Below are 20,051 nucleotides of genomic sequence, written 5' to 3'. Positions count from 1 at the left end.
CACATCAGGCTCCCGGTGCATGGGGTCTGCTTCTCCCTCTGCCTATGTCTCTCTCTCTCTCTCTCTCTCTCTCTCTCTCTCTGTGTGTGACTATCATAAATAAATAAATTTTTAAAAAATGTCATTTGGTGTCTGCTAACACCTTCCCCAGGGATCACCTACCTCATCTGATATTCACAACAATCCCTTACCGTAGGCATGATTAGCAGTTTCTCAGACTTTCCTTGTGTTTGATGACCTTGACAGTTTGAGGAGTACTAGTCTGATACTTTGTAGACTCCCTCAACTGGGATTTGTCTAATGTTTTTCTCATAATTAGATAAGGGTTATGGGCTTTGGAAAGAAAGATGACAGAAGTGTTACTTTCCCCACACCATACGAAGGGTAACGCACTACCAATATAATTATCACTGATATTGGTCTTCGTCACTTGACGGAGGTCAGACTTACTAAGTTCTTGCACTGTCCAACTATTGTCCCCCACCTTCCGTTTCCAAACTATTCTCTTTGGAAGGAAGTCATGATGCACAGCCCACATTCATGGAGTGGAAAGTTATACTACCCCTCCCCTGAGGGAAGAGTATTATTTGGAATTCGTCTGCAAGGAAATTTGTCTATTTTCCCCATTTATTTACTTATTTATTTATATCACTGTGAACTCCTTGATGTTTATTTTATACTTTGGCTTATAATCTGTAGATTATAGATCTATAATCTATACTTTTATAATCTAAGGCTTCTATACTCCGTTGCTCAAATATTTCCAGTTCTAGCCATTCCAAGCTCTTTTTGGGTGGGCTCCTGTGTCGATTTGAAACATTCTCATCACTAGGAGCTTTTGTTTTTGTTTTTATTTATTTTGTTTTGGAGAAAGGTATTAGAAACCAAGATCTGGGTACAGGTGTACTCACTGCTAGTGGATTGTCACTCCAGCAGAACCTTTGAGCTGACAGCAAAAGAAAACAGGTGTATATACCAACTCTTGAGTATACACACATATTAAAACATTCCAAAATGGAAATCATCTATGTTTGTTAAGCTAAACATGAGCTCATACTGACATGCTTGATCATTTTCATGCACAACTGAACTAGTGAGAAAGTAAACAAATTCCTCCGAAGCCAGAAATGCAAAAAAGCAGAAATCAGACATGTAAGCTGGCATGTCCTCCAGAGAGTCCAGAGCTTAGGCCCTAGAAACAAAGCAGGCTGAGAAAAGACAAAACTGGAGACTCTGCATAAAGTGAAGACATGTCTTGAAGCCAGGACTGGTCTTAAACTCCTAAAAGGCAACCCCTCACTAGGGAAAATTGTTCTTCCCACAGCCAAGACAGTGGAATGTGTGTTTATATGGGCTGTGACTCTCAGTGGAGAGACAAAATGTACAAAGACACCCCTGAGAATGAGAGCTTGGAGGCCTAAATTTATATGCCCTGTATGACCACAAAAAAAAAAAAAAAAAATTCCAAAGCAGAAAATGTACTTTAAGTGAGCCCAGATTGGGAGTGCTCCCAGGTGCCCTGGCAGAGGGAAACCCAAATTTGCTTAAAAGGTTTGTGCTTTAGATCCAGGTCTCAAAATATCTCCACAGTTTAAGTACAACAGAGCATGAACACCCAGTCAAAAACCACCAAGACCTTTGAAAATTAAAAAAAAAAGAATCACAAAAACATACATTATATGACTCCATATATAGGATAGGAAACAGCCAGGATAAGTCAATTTACAGAGAAAGAATGTAGGTTAGTGGTTGCCAGGGCCTGGACAGAGGGAGAAAAAGAGAAGTAGGATTTGGGAAGAAGTGGGAACTGCTAACGATATGGGGATTTCTTTGGGGCAGGAGGGACACAAATGTTCCAAAATTAGATTGTGACAATGGGCACAGAACTCTGTGACTATACTAGAAAACATTTTGAACTGTACACACTGTAAATGGGTGACTTGTAACATACAGGATCCTGGGATAAAAGAGCACAGTAGTGGAAAAATTGGTAAAATTAAAAAAGTCTGGAATTTATTTAACAGTTAATATAATATATCCATGTTGATTTTTTCAGTTTTGACAAATGTACTATGGTAATGTAAGATGCTGCCATTGGGGAAAACTGGCTGAGGCATATACAAAAACTCCTTGTACTACCATTACAACTCTTCCATAAATCTAAAATTACTCCAAAACAAAAAGTTTAAAAAAAATCTTTTTACCAAAACCTGTGATCCATCTATGATAAAGCAAAGGGAACTCTTTGAAAGATGTGCAAGTCATTTCCTAAAATACTGTGGAGACCCTTGGTATTTTCACTTGAGCTTATGAGGGCTAACTACAAAATAACACAACAAAGGAGCTCTCCACAGAAGCCATCATGTTTAAGGCCTTCTTGGGGAAATGAGATGCATTAGTGATGCACCCCACCTAAGGTTCCTAACCAGCATTTGAAGGTCTTCACTGATGGCCACTCCTTGCTCTATGGCTTTTGCTATCCTTAGGGGTTTTTTTGGGGTTTTTGTTGTTGTTGTTGTTGTTGTTGTTGTTTTACTCAAAGTTATTTCCTCTCATTTAGCAATCTTCACATAATTGTGAAGCTAAGTTGTTCTGATGACCATTTTCATTGCCTTTTCCTAACACTCAAATTCTTCTGGAAACTTTGCAACAGAGGACTAAAGTGAGACACATATTACTCTAGTAAATGTTTCAGGGTTGCCAAGCATACAAGATCTGATTCTCCAGCTCTCATAAAAACTCGTGAATGATCAATTTCTAAATAGTTTTATCGCTCCCTACCTGCCTTCAAATTCTCTCTGTGATTCCACCTAGCTAAGATGCACACTTACAATTCAGTATTCATTAGTATGCAGAAATTGAGCCTCACCCTAAATCTTAATAAAATGATTATTTTTAGACTACAACCACATTTTGCCCTTCTTTTAAACTAAGATAACAGAACCAGCCATCAAACAAAGATATGTCTAAAGACACTCAAATACTTGAATAGAAAGATAAAAACCACATAAGTCAACTTAAGTTTTGCAATTTAGTAAAGCTAACTATAAAATTGAGGTAATTGTTAACTCCATGAGGCTGAGATTGCGAAAATACTTTTGTAAACTCCATCTCCAGGTGATATGGAAATAGAGTTCAGAGCAAATGGTCAAGAAGAATTCCTGGGACATTTTCAGTGTAAAAAAAAGTGGTTTTATTAAAGTGCGGAGACAGGACTGACAGGCAGAGAAAGCTGCATTGGGGTTGTGACAGGTGACTCATTATATACTTTCAAGTTGGGAGGGGGTGAGTGACAGTACAAACCTCCACGGTATTTTGGAAACAAGCTTCCCAGGACCTTGAGGGGGCTAGCTATCCTTAGGAAAAGGTCATTCATTACTGTCTAGTAAAACCTTAGTCATGAGACCCTTTAGATGTATATCAGTGGGCCATATGCTTGCAGGATAACTGCTAACCTATATCTTGGTGGGGGGCAGGGAATGCCCCTCCCTGTCCACTGCCTAAATTTACATTGGAAAGTACAGCTGGGGGATCCCTGGGTGGCGCAGCGGTTTAGCGCCTGCCTCTGGCCCAGGGCGCGATCCTGGAGACCCGGGATCGAATCCCACGTCAGGCTCCCGGTGCATGGAGCCTGCTTCTCCCTCTGCCTATGTCTCTGCCTCTCTCTCTCTCTCTCTGTGACTATCATGAATAAATAAAAATTTAAAAAAAAAAAAAAAAAGGAAAGTACAGCTGGTATCAGGAAGACAGCTGTTAACAGACTCCTCTTTACCTAAGAAATTCATTGCATCCAGGGCAACCTTTGTTTTCCAAACATCTCCTCACCTTTCTGCTAATGGTCTTCCTCCTCTTTGTATCTCCAGACCTTACCCCTCTCCTTAGCTCAGGATGTCATAGAGGCTTCCTGTCATAGAGGCCTGCCATTGGAATCTCCAGGTTTGCATGGACTCCCTACACATACACTATTAAATTTGATTTTTTCCTGTTAATCAGTCTCATGTCAGTTTGATTCTTGGTTCAGATAGACAGACTCAGAAGGACATAGAAAATGTCTTCCACGCCAACAGAGGAGAAAGAAGAAAATTTCAGAACCCCAAATGTTAACTCACTTCAGCCAATATGCACCAAAATGCACGCATTTCACTTACAGAAATAAGATAGTAAAAAACATATGTACATTCCTTTTAGAAACATCCACTAAAAAATGGAAAATAAAGAACCTTGGTTGGTGGGCTTTACCCTCAAAAAGTGTTTCTTTGTGATATAGAACCAAGCCTTCCTTGCTACTATTGAGGATTCTGCAATCACAAAATTTTAGAGCTAAGTAGGTTCCCAGAAGATGGGCATACTAAGAGGTCTGGAGAAGCACAGCGACACCAGGCTGGTTAGAGATAGAGCCATTTTCATCTCTGGGACTCAAGGATCGTGGAGATCTTTCAGATTCTCATGTTTCAGTCTAGATGTACTTCTCTCCATCTGAGGGGAAACTGGAAACAAACCTCAATCTCTCTCCCCACCACAAGTGCTATTGGATGGGGGCGGGGGGGGGGGGGAGCATCAGTGCTCTCCATTGTTAAAAAGGAGAGAGCATGCCCAAATTGGAGTCACTTGTGCTAAGCCCCAATCGGCAAAGACTTAATACCTAAACTAATTGTAGTTTCACCTCCCCGGGAATGTAAACTTTAACCAATCAACTTGGAATCACTGGCTCACAGCACTATTGAGATAATCCCTCCCCAGGGACCCTTCTGATTCTCCTGAGGAAGGGGACTTTGCCTGAAATAATGCATTCTTTGCTAATAATTTCCTTTTTCCACCCCCTCTCTGCATTTAAAAATCTTTCCTTTCCTTCAGCTTGGCAGAGCTCCTTTCTGTTACTAGATGAGATGCTGTCTGATTCATGAAACGTTGAATAAAGCCAACTTGATCTTTATATTCATTCAGTTGAAATTTTGTTGTTTATTACTACAGTCCTTGGGAATGAGAACGGAGGAGGCGGTGCCAATGTGGGAAGACCCCTCCCCAACCTCCTCACCCAGCACCAACAGCACCATCAGCCTTTGCTAAGGGACAAGGCAGTTCCTGGAAGCAAAGAAACAGAACTCTCAGAAAAAGCAGAAAGGAAGTCAAATGTCACAAGAGTCAGAACTCTTGTATATACAGATATGAATCGCTCCCTAAGAGACCACTGTTAAGTTAAAAAAAAAAAAAAGGCAAGGAGTGGAAGAACTGTACACTATCAGAAAAACAGACGAAAAGATTCTGTGCACATGTATGCAAAGCCTGCCTCTGAAAGGATGTCACTGGCTGCCAGTGGGGAGGGGATCCAGACAGCTGCAAAGGAGAAGAGGGGATCCTTCATTATCTTCTCTTTTCTGTGATTTTCATAATAAGCATATAAGTTATGTCATCAGAAAACTGATTTTTACTGTACTTATACAAAATAAAAAGCACAAAATTCATTAGTTAAAAATAATTTTTAAGATTTAAACAAATAGATAAATAAATTTAAATAAAAACAAAGAGTAAAATATAATGCCAGGGGAAAAAAAGTTTTAACCCTGTGACATTCACAGTTAAACCACTTCATGGAATTTCACAAAACGACTTTTGAATTTAGCCACTTCCTTGAGGCCTTAGCAACCTCTGGCTGAATACCTTTGCATTCAGAAGATGGATGGGGCACAGGGGATGCTGAGGGATGGGGGGTGGGGGGGAGGGGGAACACAAACCAATCTTTTTCATTTGAATTCCTTGTTTGAAGGAAGCAGTTAGAACCACCTGAACAAAAAGTGTTCAAAGGTACCCCTGCTCTTTTGTAAATGAGACTAGAACCTGAGCTCTGTGCTGTCGTTTGGTAAAAATACCTGAGAATGGAATATTGGTAATAATCAGAGGGTTGGGAAATCCCCAGCAGTATCAGCCCAGAAATCTGAATTCAACACTTAAAACTGCTTTGATGCTGCTGTGGACTTTCCAAACCCTACTTCAAATCAGACTGGTATTACTAACACATAAAAGACGAACATCTCACAAGTGCAGAAAGCTGTAAGCAGAGTCCCACCACTACAAGGGACCAGGGGCACATCTTTTGGATAAACTAAAAAAGCACAAACGGGTTAATGAGCTCATCGAGTGGTAGATGGTCAACGTTTGTGAGCCCAAAGGGACAGCGGTCTTTCAATAAAGCACATTATTAACCAATATAAATGATGTGATATTACTTTTCCCACTGACTACACTGATGTTGGTGAAACTGCTAGAAATGGCCATTAATAAGACTGTAGCAAGTTTCCCCTTTATCTTGTTTACCAAAAAGGTTGACTTACTTTAAATAGAAAGCTTCTGGAAAGCACACAACCAAGTCCTGTTATTAAATTACACATTCTGAATTCCTGCTACAAAACATATTTCTAGATTGGATCTCCTTAGAGTCTTTTTCAAGAAATCTTTCTTGATAAATGCAATTCGGAGGCCGTGCTGCAAAACTCTTGGAAGTTCTTGGGTATATGGCACCATTTACCCATGGGACTTGACCACAGGCTGCTAAAGGAAACTTCCCCGTGTTGTTCAAACAAATCTGAGAAAACTGGCCCCAAACTGACATTAGTATCTGCATCTATCATTCCAAAGAATGCATACATCAACCCCACATGATGAAAATGGGAATGGAGAAGTTTATATTTAAACAAGCCAAGCCTAACATCCAACTATCAGCAGCCGGCTGGGCCTTCTGTTAACTTTTCAATCAGAAATTAGGCCTATCAATCTGAAATGCAGGTTCCAAATAACAATATGCAGACCTAACCAGTTGGTAAAATGAACAGGCGCCCAAGTTTAACTTAACTTACTCCTTCACTCCGATACAAGAATGTAAATAAAATCCCACTTCAACAGACAGTTTATTAAGTTCCTACACAGCACCAAGCACACCACCGGTGACTAAGATCCATGCTCGGTCACTGCCCACAAACAAGGTGTATCTTTTCTACAGCTGAGTCTCAGCACTTTTGCTCAAACAGCTTCTGCTTCCTGGAATAGGCTGCCCATCCCACCTGGCTCCCGCCCAGCACATTCCCCTTCTCCTCCTCCTAAAGCAGCAACTCCCAGGAAGTCCCCACTACCCCACCCAGATCCGCCCAGTTCCCTGGGGAAGTGGCAGGTACACACACTCCCTGAAGCATGAAGCTCACTGTATCCTAAGGGTTTACAAAGAATATGGTCATTTAGGGGTGCCTGGGTGGCTCAGTCGGTTGAGCCTCTGCCTTCAGCTTGGTCATGGTCTCAGGGTCCTGGGATGGAACCCCGCATCATCACATCATCAGGCTCCCTGCTAAGCTTTTCCCTCTCCCACTACTGTTCCCCCTGCTTGTTCTCTCTCTCTCTCTCTCTCTCTCTCTCTCTCCCTGTCAAAAAAAATGGATGAACTCTTAAGAGGAAGGGCAGGCAGGCCTCCCAGAGTCAGGCAAGGCAGAAAGACCAATAAATATGGAAAACATAAGGTAATATCCGCAATGTGGTATGCACAGTGCTGTGGAGAGGCAGAAAAAAAAAAGAAGGGACCCATTTGGCCCTGGAGCCAAGGGAGACAGCAACGTAAGGGTTACAGAGAGCAGGAAGAGATGGGATAGGAAACAAGAATGGGGAAGAACAAGGCTCAGAGGGAAGGAAGGGTGTGGTTGGAAAGCTGGCAGGTGCAAAAGGCACAGAGCATTTGAGGTCTAGGATATCAACAGTCCGCTGGGGGACAGCACAGGGAAGTAAGTGGTGGGTGCCCTGCAGTACAGTGCCTAGGAGCACAGCTGTCACAGGTCCTGGGTTCAAGTCCCGCCTCTGCCCCCACCCCCAGGACTACAGGCAGTTACACCCTGTAGGCCCACTGTTTAAATGGAAGTATCTGGCATAGCTTTCAGTGTTGTCATACCAGTTAAATGATATAATCCTCACAGAGAAGCTGACTGAATGCCTGACAGCACAAGCATTCACTATACAGAGCTGTTGGTGTCGTTAAGCCAGAAATGTAAACCGAGGCGAGGTTGTGAAGACCGACCTCTTGTTCCAGGAAGCACATGGCCACAGCTGCACTCTCTCTGCCTCCCTTCAGTGACTGTCCAGTTAAGCCACCAGATTGCAACACCCAGCAACACTTTCCAGTGGGGCCAGCCCAACTCCTGGACTCACCCAGAGTCCCCTCGAATGGAGACTGCTCATCCTACTGCTCTGTGTGCACAAGCTCCTGCGGGATCTGGACAGAGGGATGGCCCTAACTCCACCAGCCCTGTCCTCTCAATTCTATGGAGTTTGTGATTTAGTCCTCATAATCTTGCCCTCAACACATCTTACCCTTTGATATTCCCTGTTTCTGCAAGCTGCCCTCTACCTCTGGAAAGCAACCTCCTCTGAACCGCAAAGGAACTTTCCACCACATTTATGCGCAACCCCAGGAAAGACCATAGTGTTTGGGGTTGGTCACTGGGCACCCAGTGACAAGCAGAGCAGGACTCCGGGACCCCAGGGAGCCACCCCTGCCTCCCCAGAAGCCTGCCATCCACCCTGACCCTCATGCCCAGCCACCAGGCCCTCCTTGTCAACTTGCAGCCACATGCCACTCCTGACTTCCTCATCCCCCATGACTCATCACCCCACCTCAGCCCTCCTCCCCACTGTTGACCTCCTCACAGCCCTCCCTCCACTCTACCCTAAACCCCACCCCAAACCCCCGAGGTGCCCTTCCCAGCTCTCTTCCTTCCCTCAGAGGCTTGGTGGAGAACTGCCTGCCTCCAGGCACTTGCCTGCGCCTTGTATCGCCACAACAGGCAAGTAGAGAGAAGGATGTCACTGCCCTTCCAAATCCCCCTCTGCTGCCTTACTTAGGTCATTTTCCTTCCACCTCCCTTAAATAAAACCTGTGCTCCGTCCAGACTCTCTCACACAGGGCGAGGCGGACAGAGCAGGTGCTTGAGTGCCTGAGGGCAAGCAGTGCCCTCTCCCTCTGGCTTCACACACCCAGAACCTACTAGAAGGTTTCGCTCTTGCAGTGGCTCCAGCTCACATCCCCGAGTTCACCTGCTGCAATCTCTTGGGAGGAAGTGTGCGAAATCTCCCAGTACCCTGCCACTCCGGGCTAAACCCAACTGTCACCCCTCCTCCCACATGCACACCCAGATTTTTGTCACTGCCAAGAGAAGCTTCGCTAGGAATCTTCCACAGCACCGTGCAGGCCCAGCTACCCTCCCCTTCCTCTACACCTGCTCCTCAGAGTCCCTCCAAGCTCTGGCTGTTTCCCTTCTCATCCCCATCACTTCCAAGTACTTGTCAGCGTCTTTCAACACCCTTCCTTCTTCACTTTTCAGCAACCTTCCCTGCAAAGGTCCACCGGTTTTACTTTTGCTCCTACAAGGAGCCCCTGAAAGAGAAAAATCACAAATTGGCACAAACTCGTGCCGCTAAAAATTTGCGATTTTCAGAGGGTTGGTTACGCTCAGCAACCCGTTACACGGACCCTGGACGGCTCTTCCTCTGCCGCCCTACAGACAATGCTACACCCACCTCAGACCCCCATGCGTCCTCCATCCCTGCATCCTGCAGCCAGGAGTCCTGCACCACATCACAAAATGTCACAAAATGAAAATCTTTTCACAACTTAAGCCCCCTGGGGCCTTCCCTTTGATGGCACCAGTGGCCCTAAAATTCAGTAGGCCGGAGAATCCCCTGGGGAGCCCCCATACCCTCACATTTGGATTCACCAGTTTGGGCCAAATCCCAGAAACATGCATGGCAGCGGATTCTCACAAGTCCACGCATCAAACCTGAAGTTCTTCTCTAGCAAAGGTCTGCAAAGTCCAGGCCTCCAGCCAGATCCAGCCCACTGCCTATTTTTGTATGGCCTACCTGCTAAAAATATACATGTGTGTGTGTTTTATTTTTTAAGGGTTGAAAATAATCACAAAAAGAAAATTGCCTGATGGATTTAAAATTATATGAAACTCTGATGTGATGTGCACTGGATGTCATATGCAATTGATAAATCACTAAATTCTACCCCTGAAACTACTATTACACTATATGTCAACTAATCCGAATTTAAATAATTTTTTAAATATATATTATATAAATATATGTATATATATATTATATATATATATATAACTCAAATTTCAGAAGTGTCCATTAATGAAGTTTCATAAGAATACAGCTGCAGCCAATTATTTACATATTACCTATGGATGCTTTCATGCAATGTCAGAGTTGAGTAGCTGTTGACAGGCTGCAGGGCCAGTGCAACCTAAAATATTTACTGTCTGGCCCTCTACAGAAAAGGTTTGCAGACCCCTGGCCTGCAGGATGAAATGCACACACTCCACCAGAGCCCTTCGGCTTCCTCCTGATGGGACTCCTGCTCTCTTCCCTGGCCCAGACCCCGCAGGCTGCACACAGCAGCCCACCACCCACCTCAGTGGGCTCTCAGTTCCCAGAACAATGCACAAATTCACTCATCCGCTCCTCTGAATTGTTCTTTCTACACACCGTGCCTGATAAATGCCCCTTCATCATCTTGCAAGACCCAGTTTGTGTGCCCCCTCACCAGCGAGAGGCTCTCTCACAAGCGTAGCTCAGTACCCCCCAATAAAAGCAGAATAGATCTTTCCCTTCCTTCTGCTTCCTCTATGCCTGATTAATTTGCATCCCAGTTAGCTGTGTGCAGCAGTGGTTCACAGACTTTGGCGGGGTTCACTAAACCAACCCCCGGGGCAGCAGATGAGGCACTAGACAGAGGATGACCATTTCTAACTAGCGTCCGGGCTGCTACTGCTGGCCCAGGCACTACGTGTGAGCAACAACTGGTGTATCTGTCCCTGCCTCACCCAGCAAGACTTTGAGGATGGGCCCTATTTTATTCCTGTTTAAATCATCACAACCTAACGCTCCCCAAGGAATTCTTGAGGAGCACCACAGAAACTCAATACTTGTTTGCAGCCTAATCCAATTACTTTTCTCCTGCTAGCCAATCATTTTCAAAATCAGACAATGAAGGGGAGATTCTACTGGGCTTATGTTCTATGGCCTGCCATATGCCCAACCCATCCTGAAGTGGGATGAACTGGAAAGCCCCAAGGCAAAGAGCAGATTGTTCAAGTCAGAAACCCAAGGGTACAGCCTGGAGGCAGCATCAACGGAAGGGTCCAGTTAGGCAAAGAACCCTTCCCTCTACAAAGGCTGATCTGCTGTCCTTAAAAACGAGCTTTAAGGGCAGCCCCGGTGGCTCAGCGGTTTACCGCCGCCTTTGGCCCAGAGTGTGATCCTGCAGACCCGGAATCGAGTACCATGTTGGGCTCCCTGCATGGGACTCGATTCTGCCTGTGTCTCTGCATTTCTCTCTCTCTCTCTCTCATGAATAGATAAATAAATAATTTTAAAATATTTTTAAATAAATATATAAATAAATAAACAATAAAAACCAGCTTTAAGTATATTGAAGTTTGATAATGCACATCATTACCACTGGCACATTTGTTACTAATGATACATATTTATTAAGTACCTACTATGTCCTTGGAATACAAGGAGGGGAGGGATAAAATCTCTACTTCAAGGAGACTTTAAATGAGTTTGAAATTCAGCATACAAACACAGCAAGATAATTAACAATCCAAGGTCATGTTTACCAAGTGTCAAAAGTAAACCTGTCAAAGCTAAATAGTAAATTCTACAGGAATCCAACAAGTCCTGTGGTTTTCCCTTCTCTGTTCCACCAGAGCACCACCTACAAACTTCTGCTAGCACCTGCACAAGTCGGTGAGTACCCACTACTTGTTCATTATATGGGGCCTTTGTCTCCTCTGATGGTCTACAAGCTCTTCCAAAACAGGGACTTGGATTTTTCTGATCCTTGTATTTCTACTACCTGGCCAGGTTCGTGGCACTAAGAGCATTAAATAAATATTTAATTGATTGAATAATGAGGGTGGAACATGAGCTGAGCTTTTAGCCAAGGGCAAGATTTAGGTAGGAAGAAACACGAAGGGGCAGCCCGGGTGGCTCAGCAGTTTAGCGCCGCCTTCAGTCCGGGGCATGATTCCAGAGACCCAGGATCGAGTCGCAAGTCAGGGTCCCTGCGTGGAGCCTGCTTCTCCCTCTGCCTGTGTCTCTGCCTCTCTCTTTCTCTCTGTGTCTTTCATGAATAAATAAATAAAATCTTTAAAATAAATACTAATTTCCTTAAAAAAAAAAAAAGAAGAAGAAGAAACATGAAGGTTGGGCTTTCTAAGGATGGACAAAGGAGCCAACCACTGACCAAAAGGTCTAGGCAATTAAAGAAACCATGAGGTCAGAGGCCCCAATGGAATCATCAAAACTCACTACTGGTATCACCATTAGTGAAGAATGACAGGTCTTGAGAGCTGGTCTTCGTTCACCCAGCCTTTCAAACTGTAATACAAGCTTGCATTAATTGTCCTCAATCTTTGCTGCTTTAATCTCAAAATCATTTCCTGAGTTCTTATGTCCTGGTCTGTTTTTCCCTTGCTCCTTTTTCTGATCAGGTTGCGGGGGAAAAAATGAGACCCAGACAAGGAATCCTAATTCAACAATGAATTGATACTTTATGCGAAAAAAACAAAAGTTCAGGGTGCCGGTGGGTAAAAACAGCCTTGGCACCCAGAGCTTCCCCCACCCCATTTCAACTGGAAATTCCTTAAAGCCAGCAAACTGGCTTCCACAACTGGCTTTCTCAGCTTCCACAACTCCTAGTATATGACCACATACCACGTAAATTAAGAACGTCAGCAATATGCATCCATCTCCATCTCCGTGGCTAAATCAGTCTTGCAAACTTCCTAGGTGATGGTTAAAGGCAGATGGTGACACAAACCACAACCAAAACCAACTCGAGAGGGCATGAGCTGATGGCTTAAACAATAAGACAAAACACATCCTTTGTTCCCTGATTCACTCTAAAAGGGAAAGAAAAGTGCTTACCTCATTTATCCTGGGTAAGTGAAGCTTTATATCTGAATAATCCTACTAGTGGCCAGAACTCCGTACTTGCTAGAGATACAGGAACCTGCTGTTTTAGAAATGCAACTTCCAACAAACTCATCTGTGAGGCACCTGTGGGGGTTCCTATGTCATCCTTCATTTCCCACACTCTGCATCTGAATTCTGTGCTCTACTCACTTCTAATTAAATAAGATGATCTTACAGTTAACATCTTTAGGAAGATGTCAGACTAGTAAAATCCTTGGAAATTAAAACCATAGACTTTTCCTCACAATCACACACAAGCTTCTACCAGGAGTTAACAGAACAGACAAACAGAAGAGGCAAATGAAAAATAAGAAAAGGGTTCTTCACTCACGTAGCAGAATGCTCAGTGGACATTTCAGTTTTTGCAAATAATAAACTACTTGACATGGGGACACCCAGAAGCCAAACACATCCTCAGAAGTGCATTCCATTCATAAATTACAAATATAGGAGCACCTGGGCGGCTCAGTGGTTGAGCATCTGCCTTTGGCTCAGGTCCTAATCCTGGGGTCCTGGGATGGAGTCCTGCATCAGGCTCCCCGCAGGGAGCCTGCTTCTCCCTCTGCCTATGTCTCTGTCTCTCTCTGTGTCTCTCATGAATAAATAAAATCTTTTAAAAAAATTACAAATATACACATGAAATGTTAAGATGGGCGAGAAAAGATTCAATGCCTTCAAGTGGCATGTGAAGAGCTACTTGAGTAACCTGAAGTACATGTGTCCTCATGTTTAGCATATCGAAGGCCAGGAACAAGTCACTCTTTAATGGGACAGAAGCAAACATTTATTAAGGACTGTGCTCTTGTCCTTGGATTGTCCTCCAGATCTGGCTCTATCTTTCTCTTCCAAGTTCTGTGCTGGGGGGTGGCACGGGGTGGGGTGGAGCCCCTACAGACTGCATCACCAGGACACCCCAGGCCAGCCACACTTGGGTGGGGTCTGACCACCAAGAGAGAACAGGCAAGAGCTGGAAGGGCTGCAGATGAAGAGGAGAAGCACTGAGGTTCTCTCTCTGCTTCCCACCTACATCCCAGAAGGGCCTGGATGCAGCTCTCACTGGGCCATGGCAACAGCACATCTTCCCCTGTCCTCTTGCTAGTCCAGGTTTTGGTATCTGAACGCCCCCTAAATTCTGCCTACATCCCTCTAGTTCATTAAAGCTTCTTCATTGCAACCTGTTGAGTTAAATTATTTTTCCTGCTGGGGCCCTGCCTGAGTGCAGAACCTTTCTGATGTCGGGCATTTTCTATCTACCTAAAATTCCTAAACTCCAAAATGTAGATCTGATTTTACCCATGAGGACACTGGGGCTCTTAGAGGCCAGTGGTCACAGAAGCAGTCACCAAAGAAGTTTGCTGGCAGAGCAGGTCAAGTCTGACATCTAAGACTTTAAAAGGCCTTGAAAGTGTGAGGGGAAAAAAACACACCAAGCTTCCAAATTCTCAAGCCACAATTTAGCCTCAAACCACATTACTTATGGTTTGGGATTTGCCCCAGGCCTTAAATAAACAAGCAGGGTCATTGCCCTAGACTTGCTTCTTCTACCAAAAGCCACTCAGATGTGACCCTGTGGGAGGGTGCTGGGACCACCCTAAGATCCACAAGATAACAGGGCTCCTTCCTTGCCCATTGCTCATATCTGTCCTTCAATTTATTCCAGAAATTCCTTTCTCCCAGCCTTAAACATCCTTAAGGCTCTTTGATTTTTTTTATAAATTATTTGTTTTTATTTATTCATGAGAGACACAGAGAGAGGCAGAGACATAGGCAGAGGGAGAAGTAGGCTCCCTTGTAGGGAGCCTGATGAGGGGACCCAACCCTTGCACCCGGGATCACGCCCTGAGCCAAAGGCAGACGCCCAACCGCTGAGCCACCCAGGCATCCCATTTCTTTATAAATTAAAAACAGGGTCCCTGAGACAGAAATCCAGAAGATTGGGGATGGAGGTGGATGCAGTGAAGAAAGTACTCAATAACATCGTACTAGCACTTCCCAGTTGTAACTTGTCAAGGTCTCCTAACTATCCCTTTCCACGCAAAAAGCCTCCCTGGACTCCTCTCTCCAGCAATGCCAAATAACTTAAAACAGAAACTGCAATTAAAATAAATTCTGATGGGGGTGGGGCTGGGGCTGAAGGGGTAAGTACAAAACACACTCCCCTTAAGGAAATTCAGCTGGGAGTTACAGTAATTTCAGGACAAAAGAATTCGCTAGCCTCTCCACCTCTGCCCCAGTCCCTGGGTCTCTCTCATCCTCACTACAAATTACAAAAGCACCAGTTAGCATCTGGTACCTCTCCCAATGTGTTAACTTTCTGGATTTTCAACTGATGAGAAGGCAACTACCAGGAGGAGGTGGAGCTCTGAATCAGATCCTTGGAGGGAGCCAGGTGGATGGGTGGCTTAGTAAACAGTATCTGAGTAAGGCAAACAGCCAGATCTCACTTCCTCATTGCAGAAGGAATGTGAGTGGTGAAGGCAGCAGGTATACTCCCGTTTGGGGGGAAAAAAAGATCACTAGTAAAAAGCAAAGAAAGAAACCTGGAGCAAAACTCAGTATGATACCGAAAAGGAATGTAATCGGCCCTCCTCCACCACTCCCCATTCCACGAAGTCAACACGTATTTATTGACTCACTATGAAATACACAGCAGCACTAGCTTGCAGCACCTAAAGAGAAAAGAAAATGAGTAAGACAGCCTCAACCCTCAGGCAGGTTTCATGTTCAGGAATTACTGTTCTTTACTGTCATTCTCAGTTTTAATAGGAGCAGACAATTCCTGGACGGTCCAAGTACCTTCCACGAGCCTCTCTTCTCACACTAATGTAACTCACCCAGGAGCCTGGGACCTCAAGGATAAACCCACTGAATAAAGTAAAGCCCCTCAGGAAACCACAGGGTCCTTGTGTAATTCCTCCCTGTGGAGGTCATACGTGGTACAAAATAACTGTCACCCTGATGTGACACTGGTTTCACCGCCCAAGTCTAAAACCCAGGTCCCCCTGTTCAAGAGCTACAGGCTACCGCCTACAGAGTCATCAGGCTTATCTTTTAAATAGAGATGTCTAGGGGCGCCTGGGTGGCTCCATTGGTTAAGCATCTGTCTCCGGCTCAGGTCAGGCTCAGATCCTGATCGTGGGGTCCTGGGATCGAGTCCCCGCATGGGCTCCCTGCTCCGCGGGCCGCGGGGAGCCTGCTTCTCCCTCTGCACCCGCTGCTCCTGCTCTCTCGCTGTCTCCTCTCTGTCTCTCTCTCTCTCAAATAAACAAACACTAGAAAAAGGGGGGGGGGGGGAAAGTAGAGATATTTAAATTAAAAATAATAAAGACTCGACCACGCTGATAGAAAAAACACTTGATTTATCTATCAAAATACTTTAGAACCTGGTTACAGGAAACGAGGCAACCCAAAACCTCAAAAAGAAAAAAAAAAAAAGCTCATTTGAACCTGTCTGCCAGTTTTGTTGTTTTTTTTTTTTTTTTTTTTTTTTTTCTTCTACACTTGCAGGACAAAAACATCAAGCCGGGCGGGGGGGGTGTGGAAAGCAAAAAAAAAAAAAAAAAAAAAAGCCCACCTGTGGAGCGTGTGCAGCGGTGAAACCCGCTCTGGGGCGGGGAGGAGCGTCGGGGGCGCAGGGGTCCCGCGCCCGCCCCCGCCCGCCCCCGCCCCGGCCGCGCGCTTACCTGGTCCAGCGGGAGGCCCAGGAGCTCGCTGAGCGCGTGCAGGCAGGTGGAGCCCGTGGTGCGCTGCGAGCGGCTGGACGGCGGCCGCGCTGCCATCCCGCATCTTCGGGAGGCGGCTGCCCCCGCCCGCCCGCCCGCCCCGCTCGCCGTGCCCCAGCCGAGGGCCCGCGCGCCGCCGCCTCCCTCCCGGGGACGAGCCACCAGGCCGGGGCCGCGACGGCCGCGAAGTCCCGGGGCGCAGACCTGGCGCGGGCTCCGCGGCCCCGGGGCGCAGCGGGGGGGGATGGGGGCCGCGGCCGGGCGCGCTCGGCTTCCCGCTGCCCTCCTCTCGCCGCTCATTGGCCGAGCCGCGGGACGGCCCCGGGGGGGGGGGATGGGGAGGGGGAGGAGGAGGAGGAGGAGGAGGGAAAGTGGGGAAGCGCCGCCCGGCCCGCCCAGCCCTGCGGGAGCCCGCGCCGCGGGGCCGGGGTGAGCGGCTGCAGCGGGGCCTGCGGCCTGGGCCGTCCCCTTCCTCCTCCCGGGCCCGCGGGCCTGCCCCCCCGTGCCCCCCAGCCCCGGTGCCCGCAGCTCCTCAGCGCTCTCCTTCCCAGCCCCTCCCTGGAGGCGTCGCCCAGAGGGTTAACGTGCGGCGGCTGCACCCACGCTCCCTCTCTTCACCCTCCTCTGAGCAAGACGTGGTTTCCTGCACCCCGATCCGCGTCACCCCAGAAGGGCAGAGCGCGGCTGGCTGGCTTCTGATCACTTCCTCCCATCCCTCCGGATTGAGATTGTTTGACCTCTGGACGAAACGGGTGCACGGGTGCATCCCGATACACTCTTTTCAGTGCGCGGGTTCTCAAAGGGGAAGCGCTTGCTCTCTGTCCCCAGGCGCAGACAAATGTATCACCGGCACTCGGGAGAACTGTTTCACTTGATCCGTGGGTTTCCAGAGTCATGAGAGTCTTGCAGATTCTTCCCAGGAATTGCTGTGTGCCCGCTGATGAAGAAAGCTTTCAGGAAAGTAGTGCCCTGAACTGATGGGCAGAAGACCAGGGGAAAGGGAGCCCACGGGAGCCCGCAGGATTCGTGGGAAAACCGAGCCCAAAGCTTTTGCATCAGCAGTTTACCTGGGAGATGTTACTGAACCGAGGAGAATCCAAAGAGGTGGGCAGTGACGTCCAGGCAGACCTTATATGGTGATCAGTGTGGCCTCTGGCTTCACATGCACTTGCAGGCCTGCCAGATAACTGGTAACAACTTCCCCTCCACAGCCCAGCATGCAGTTTTGCCTTCTGGAGGCGTTCCATCACCAAGGGGCTGCCCTGAATTTTACATCACCAGGCCAGAATCCCTCAACCAATGTTCCCTCACCAATGGAAGGAAAGGAAAGGAAAAAGGAAAAAGAAAAGAAAGAGAAAGAGAGAAAAGAAAAAAAGAAAAGAAAAGAAAAGAAAAGGTCCCTACTCCCACTGCCGGTCCCCATGGAGCTGTTCTAGGAGGCCACCAACAGCGGATGACAATCTCTGCTTGACCCTTACCACACCCACATTCACACTCACACAGGCATAGGATTGCCCATCAGCTAGGCTAAGACAGGCTCATGAGATCTCACATAGTTCTGAAAACTGAGGAGAACTGAAGCAGTGCTCCTCTTACCTGGAGCAGAATGGCAGCCAAGTGAAACATCTGAGGGCAGGAGGGGCTTGAAATCATTGCGTGGGGAAAAAAAACTAAGGCACCTATATGGCAGACAGTTAAGCATGTGACTCTTGGTTCCGGCTCAGGCTTGGGTCCTGATCTCAAGGTTGTGTGACCTCAAGGTGGACCTCTAGCTCCACGCTCAGCACCATCTGCTTGGGATTTTCTCTCCCTCTGTTCCTCCTCTCCATGCTTAGGCTCACACTCGCATTCTCTCCCTCTCTCCCTCTCTCTCTCTTTCAAAAAATCAGCACTTAGATGTGAACTCCCAGGAAAAGTAGGCCAACTTGGGGGCGAATTCATGAAGGAAGTACTCAACCACTCAGAATCTTCTACAAACAAATCTATGCTCTTCAGACACACACACACACAAAAAAATGGTCTTCACATTGTCATAGATGTGAAAAGAGAAGAATAGCCCTCCACAGATTTCCTTCTGCTCAATAAAACAGGTTCCAATCTTCTTTAAAATTTTCCCTTTAGGGACTCCTCAGTGGCTCAGCAGTTGGGCTTTGGCTCAGAGTGTGATCCTGGACTCCCTAGATTGAGTCCCACATCAGGTTCCCTGCATGGAGCCTGCTTCTCCCTCTACCTATGTCTCTGCCTCTCTCTCGCTCTGTGTCTCTCATTAATAAATAAATTAAATCTTTGAAATAAAATAAAATAAATAAAAAAATAAAATTTCCCCTTTATTTTTTTTTAATTTTCCCTTTAAAACAAAGTAACTATGCTTAGATCCTGAAAACAAAATGTCAGAGAACTTAAATCTTAATAGTTTTGTCCTATTGATACTATAGTACAATTAATGCTAAAAAGAACTGTCAGATGGGGCACCTGGGTGGCTCAGTGGCTAATTGTCTGCCTTTGGCTCAGGTCACGTATCCTGCATGAGGCTCCCCACAGGGAGCCTGCTTCTCCCTCTGCCTATGCCTCTGCCTCTCTCTGTGTGTCTCTCATGAATAAATAAATAAAATCTTTTTTAAAAATCTAAAAAAGGAAAAGAACTATCAGATGGTACAATATCCAGCGAATGAAACAGTTCCACTACAGATTAATTAAATGGGCTTCTGAAGGATGGGCTAGGATTCTAAGGTCCATAAGAACTCCACCATGGACACATCACTCTCTTTTCCTTCACATTTATCTCTGTTCACATCCCTTGTCAACTGTAGATTCATAATAATTATTATTATATAGTAGCTATAACTTTACAAGAGTTGTTCCAATAGCCCATGAGGTAGTTACTATAATTTCTATTCTATAGATCAGAAAACTGGAGTTTAGAAAGTTAAGTATCATGGTTGGTTTGGGGGGTGAAGACAAAGCATATCTGATTCCAGAGCCTGGGTTCTCAGTCATTATGCCACATTGCCTCCTCTAAAACAAAGCATTTCTCTATCAAAAGACCCACTCACACATGTGACACGGGCCTATCATTCCTGTGGACGGGAATTACATTTATTGTTCAAAAATGAGGTGGCAGTGGTGATGCTACAGGCGCTCTGTCTTGCCTGTTTTCTTTTTTATTCTTCTTCCTTTTAAGTAAGCTCCACACCCAGAGTGGAGCCCAGTGCAGGACTTGAACTCACCACCCTGAGATCAAGACCTGAACTGAGATCAAGAATCAGACACTTAACCAACGGGGCCAGCCAGGGGCCCCTGTCT

General features: G+C 46.0%; 1 protein-coding gene across 2 annotated transcripts in view; it reads right to left on the bottom strand.

Moving 5' to 3' along the window:
* The window catches only part of MBOAT1 (membrane bound glycerophospholipid O-acyltransferase 1), a 114,923-nt gene extending 96,913 nt beyond the window's left edge, over positions 1-18,010 (bottom strand). The window contains exon 1 of one of the 2 annotated variants that reach the window (XM_072814192.1): positions 17,816-18,010. In XM_072814192.1, the coding sequence (XP_072670293.1) occupies positions 17,816-17,995 (180 nt within the window). In that variant the 5' untranslated portion in view covers positions 17,996-18,010. Of the gene's footprint in view, positions 1-16,709; positions 16,975-17,815 lie in introns of those variants that run through there. The other variant, XM_072814191.1, reaches the window with a different exon arrangement.
* Between the last annotated feature and the right edge of the window lie 2,041 nt (positions 18,011-20,051).

This window comes from Canis lupus, chromosome 37 (genome assembly GCF_048164855.1).
Source record: "Canis lupus baileyi chromosome 37, mCanLup2.hap1, whole genome shotgun sequence".
Taxonomy (NCBI): domain Eukaryota; kingdom Metazoa; phylum Chordata; class Mammalia; order Carnivora; family Canidae; genus Canis; species Canis lupus.
Note: the sequence above shows the minus strand (reverse complement) of the source record. Positions and strands in the feature narration are given on the sequence as shown.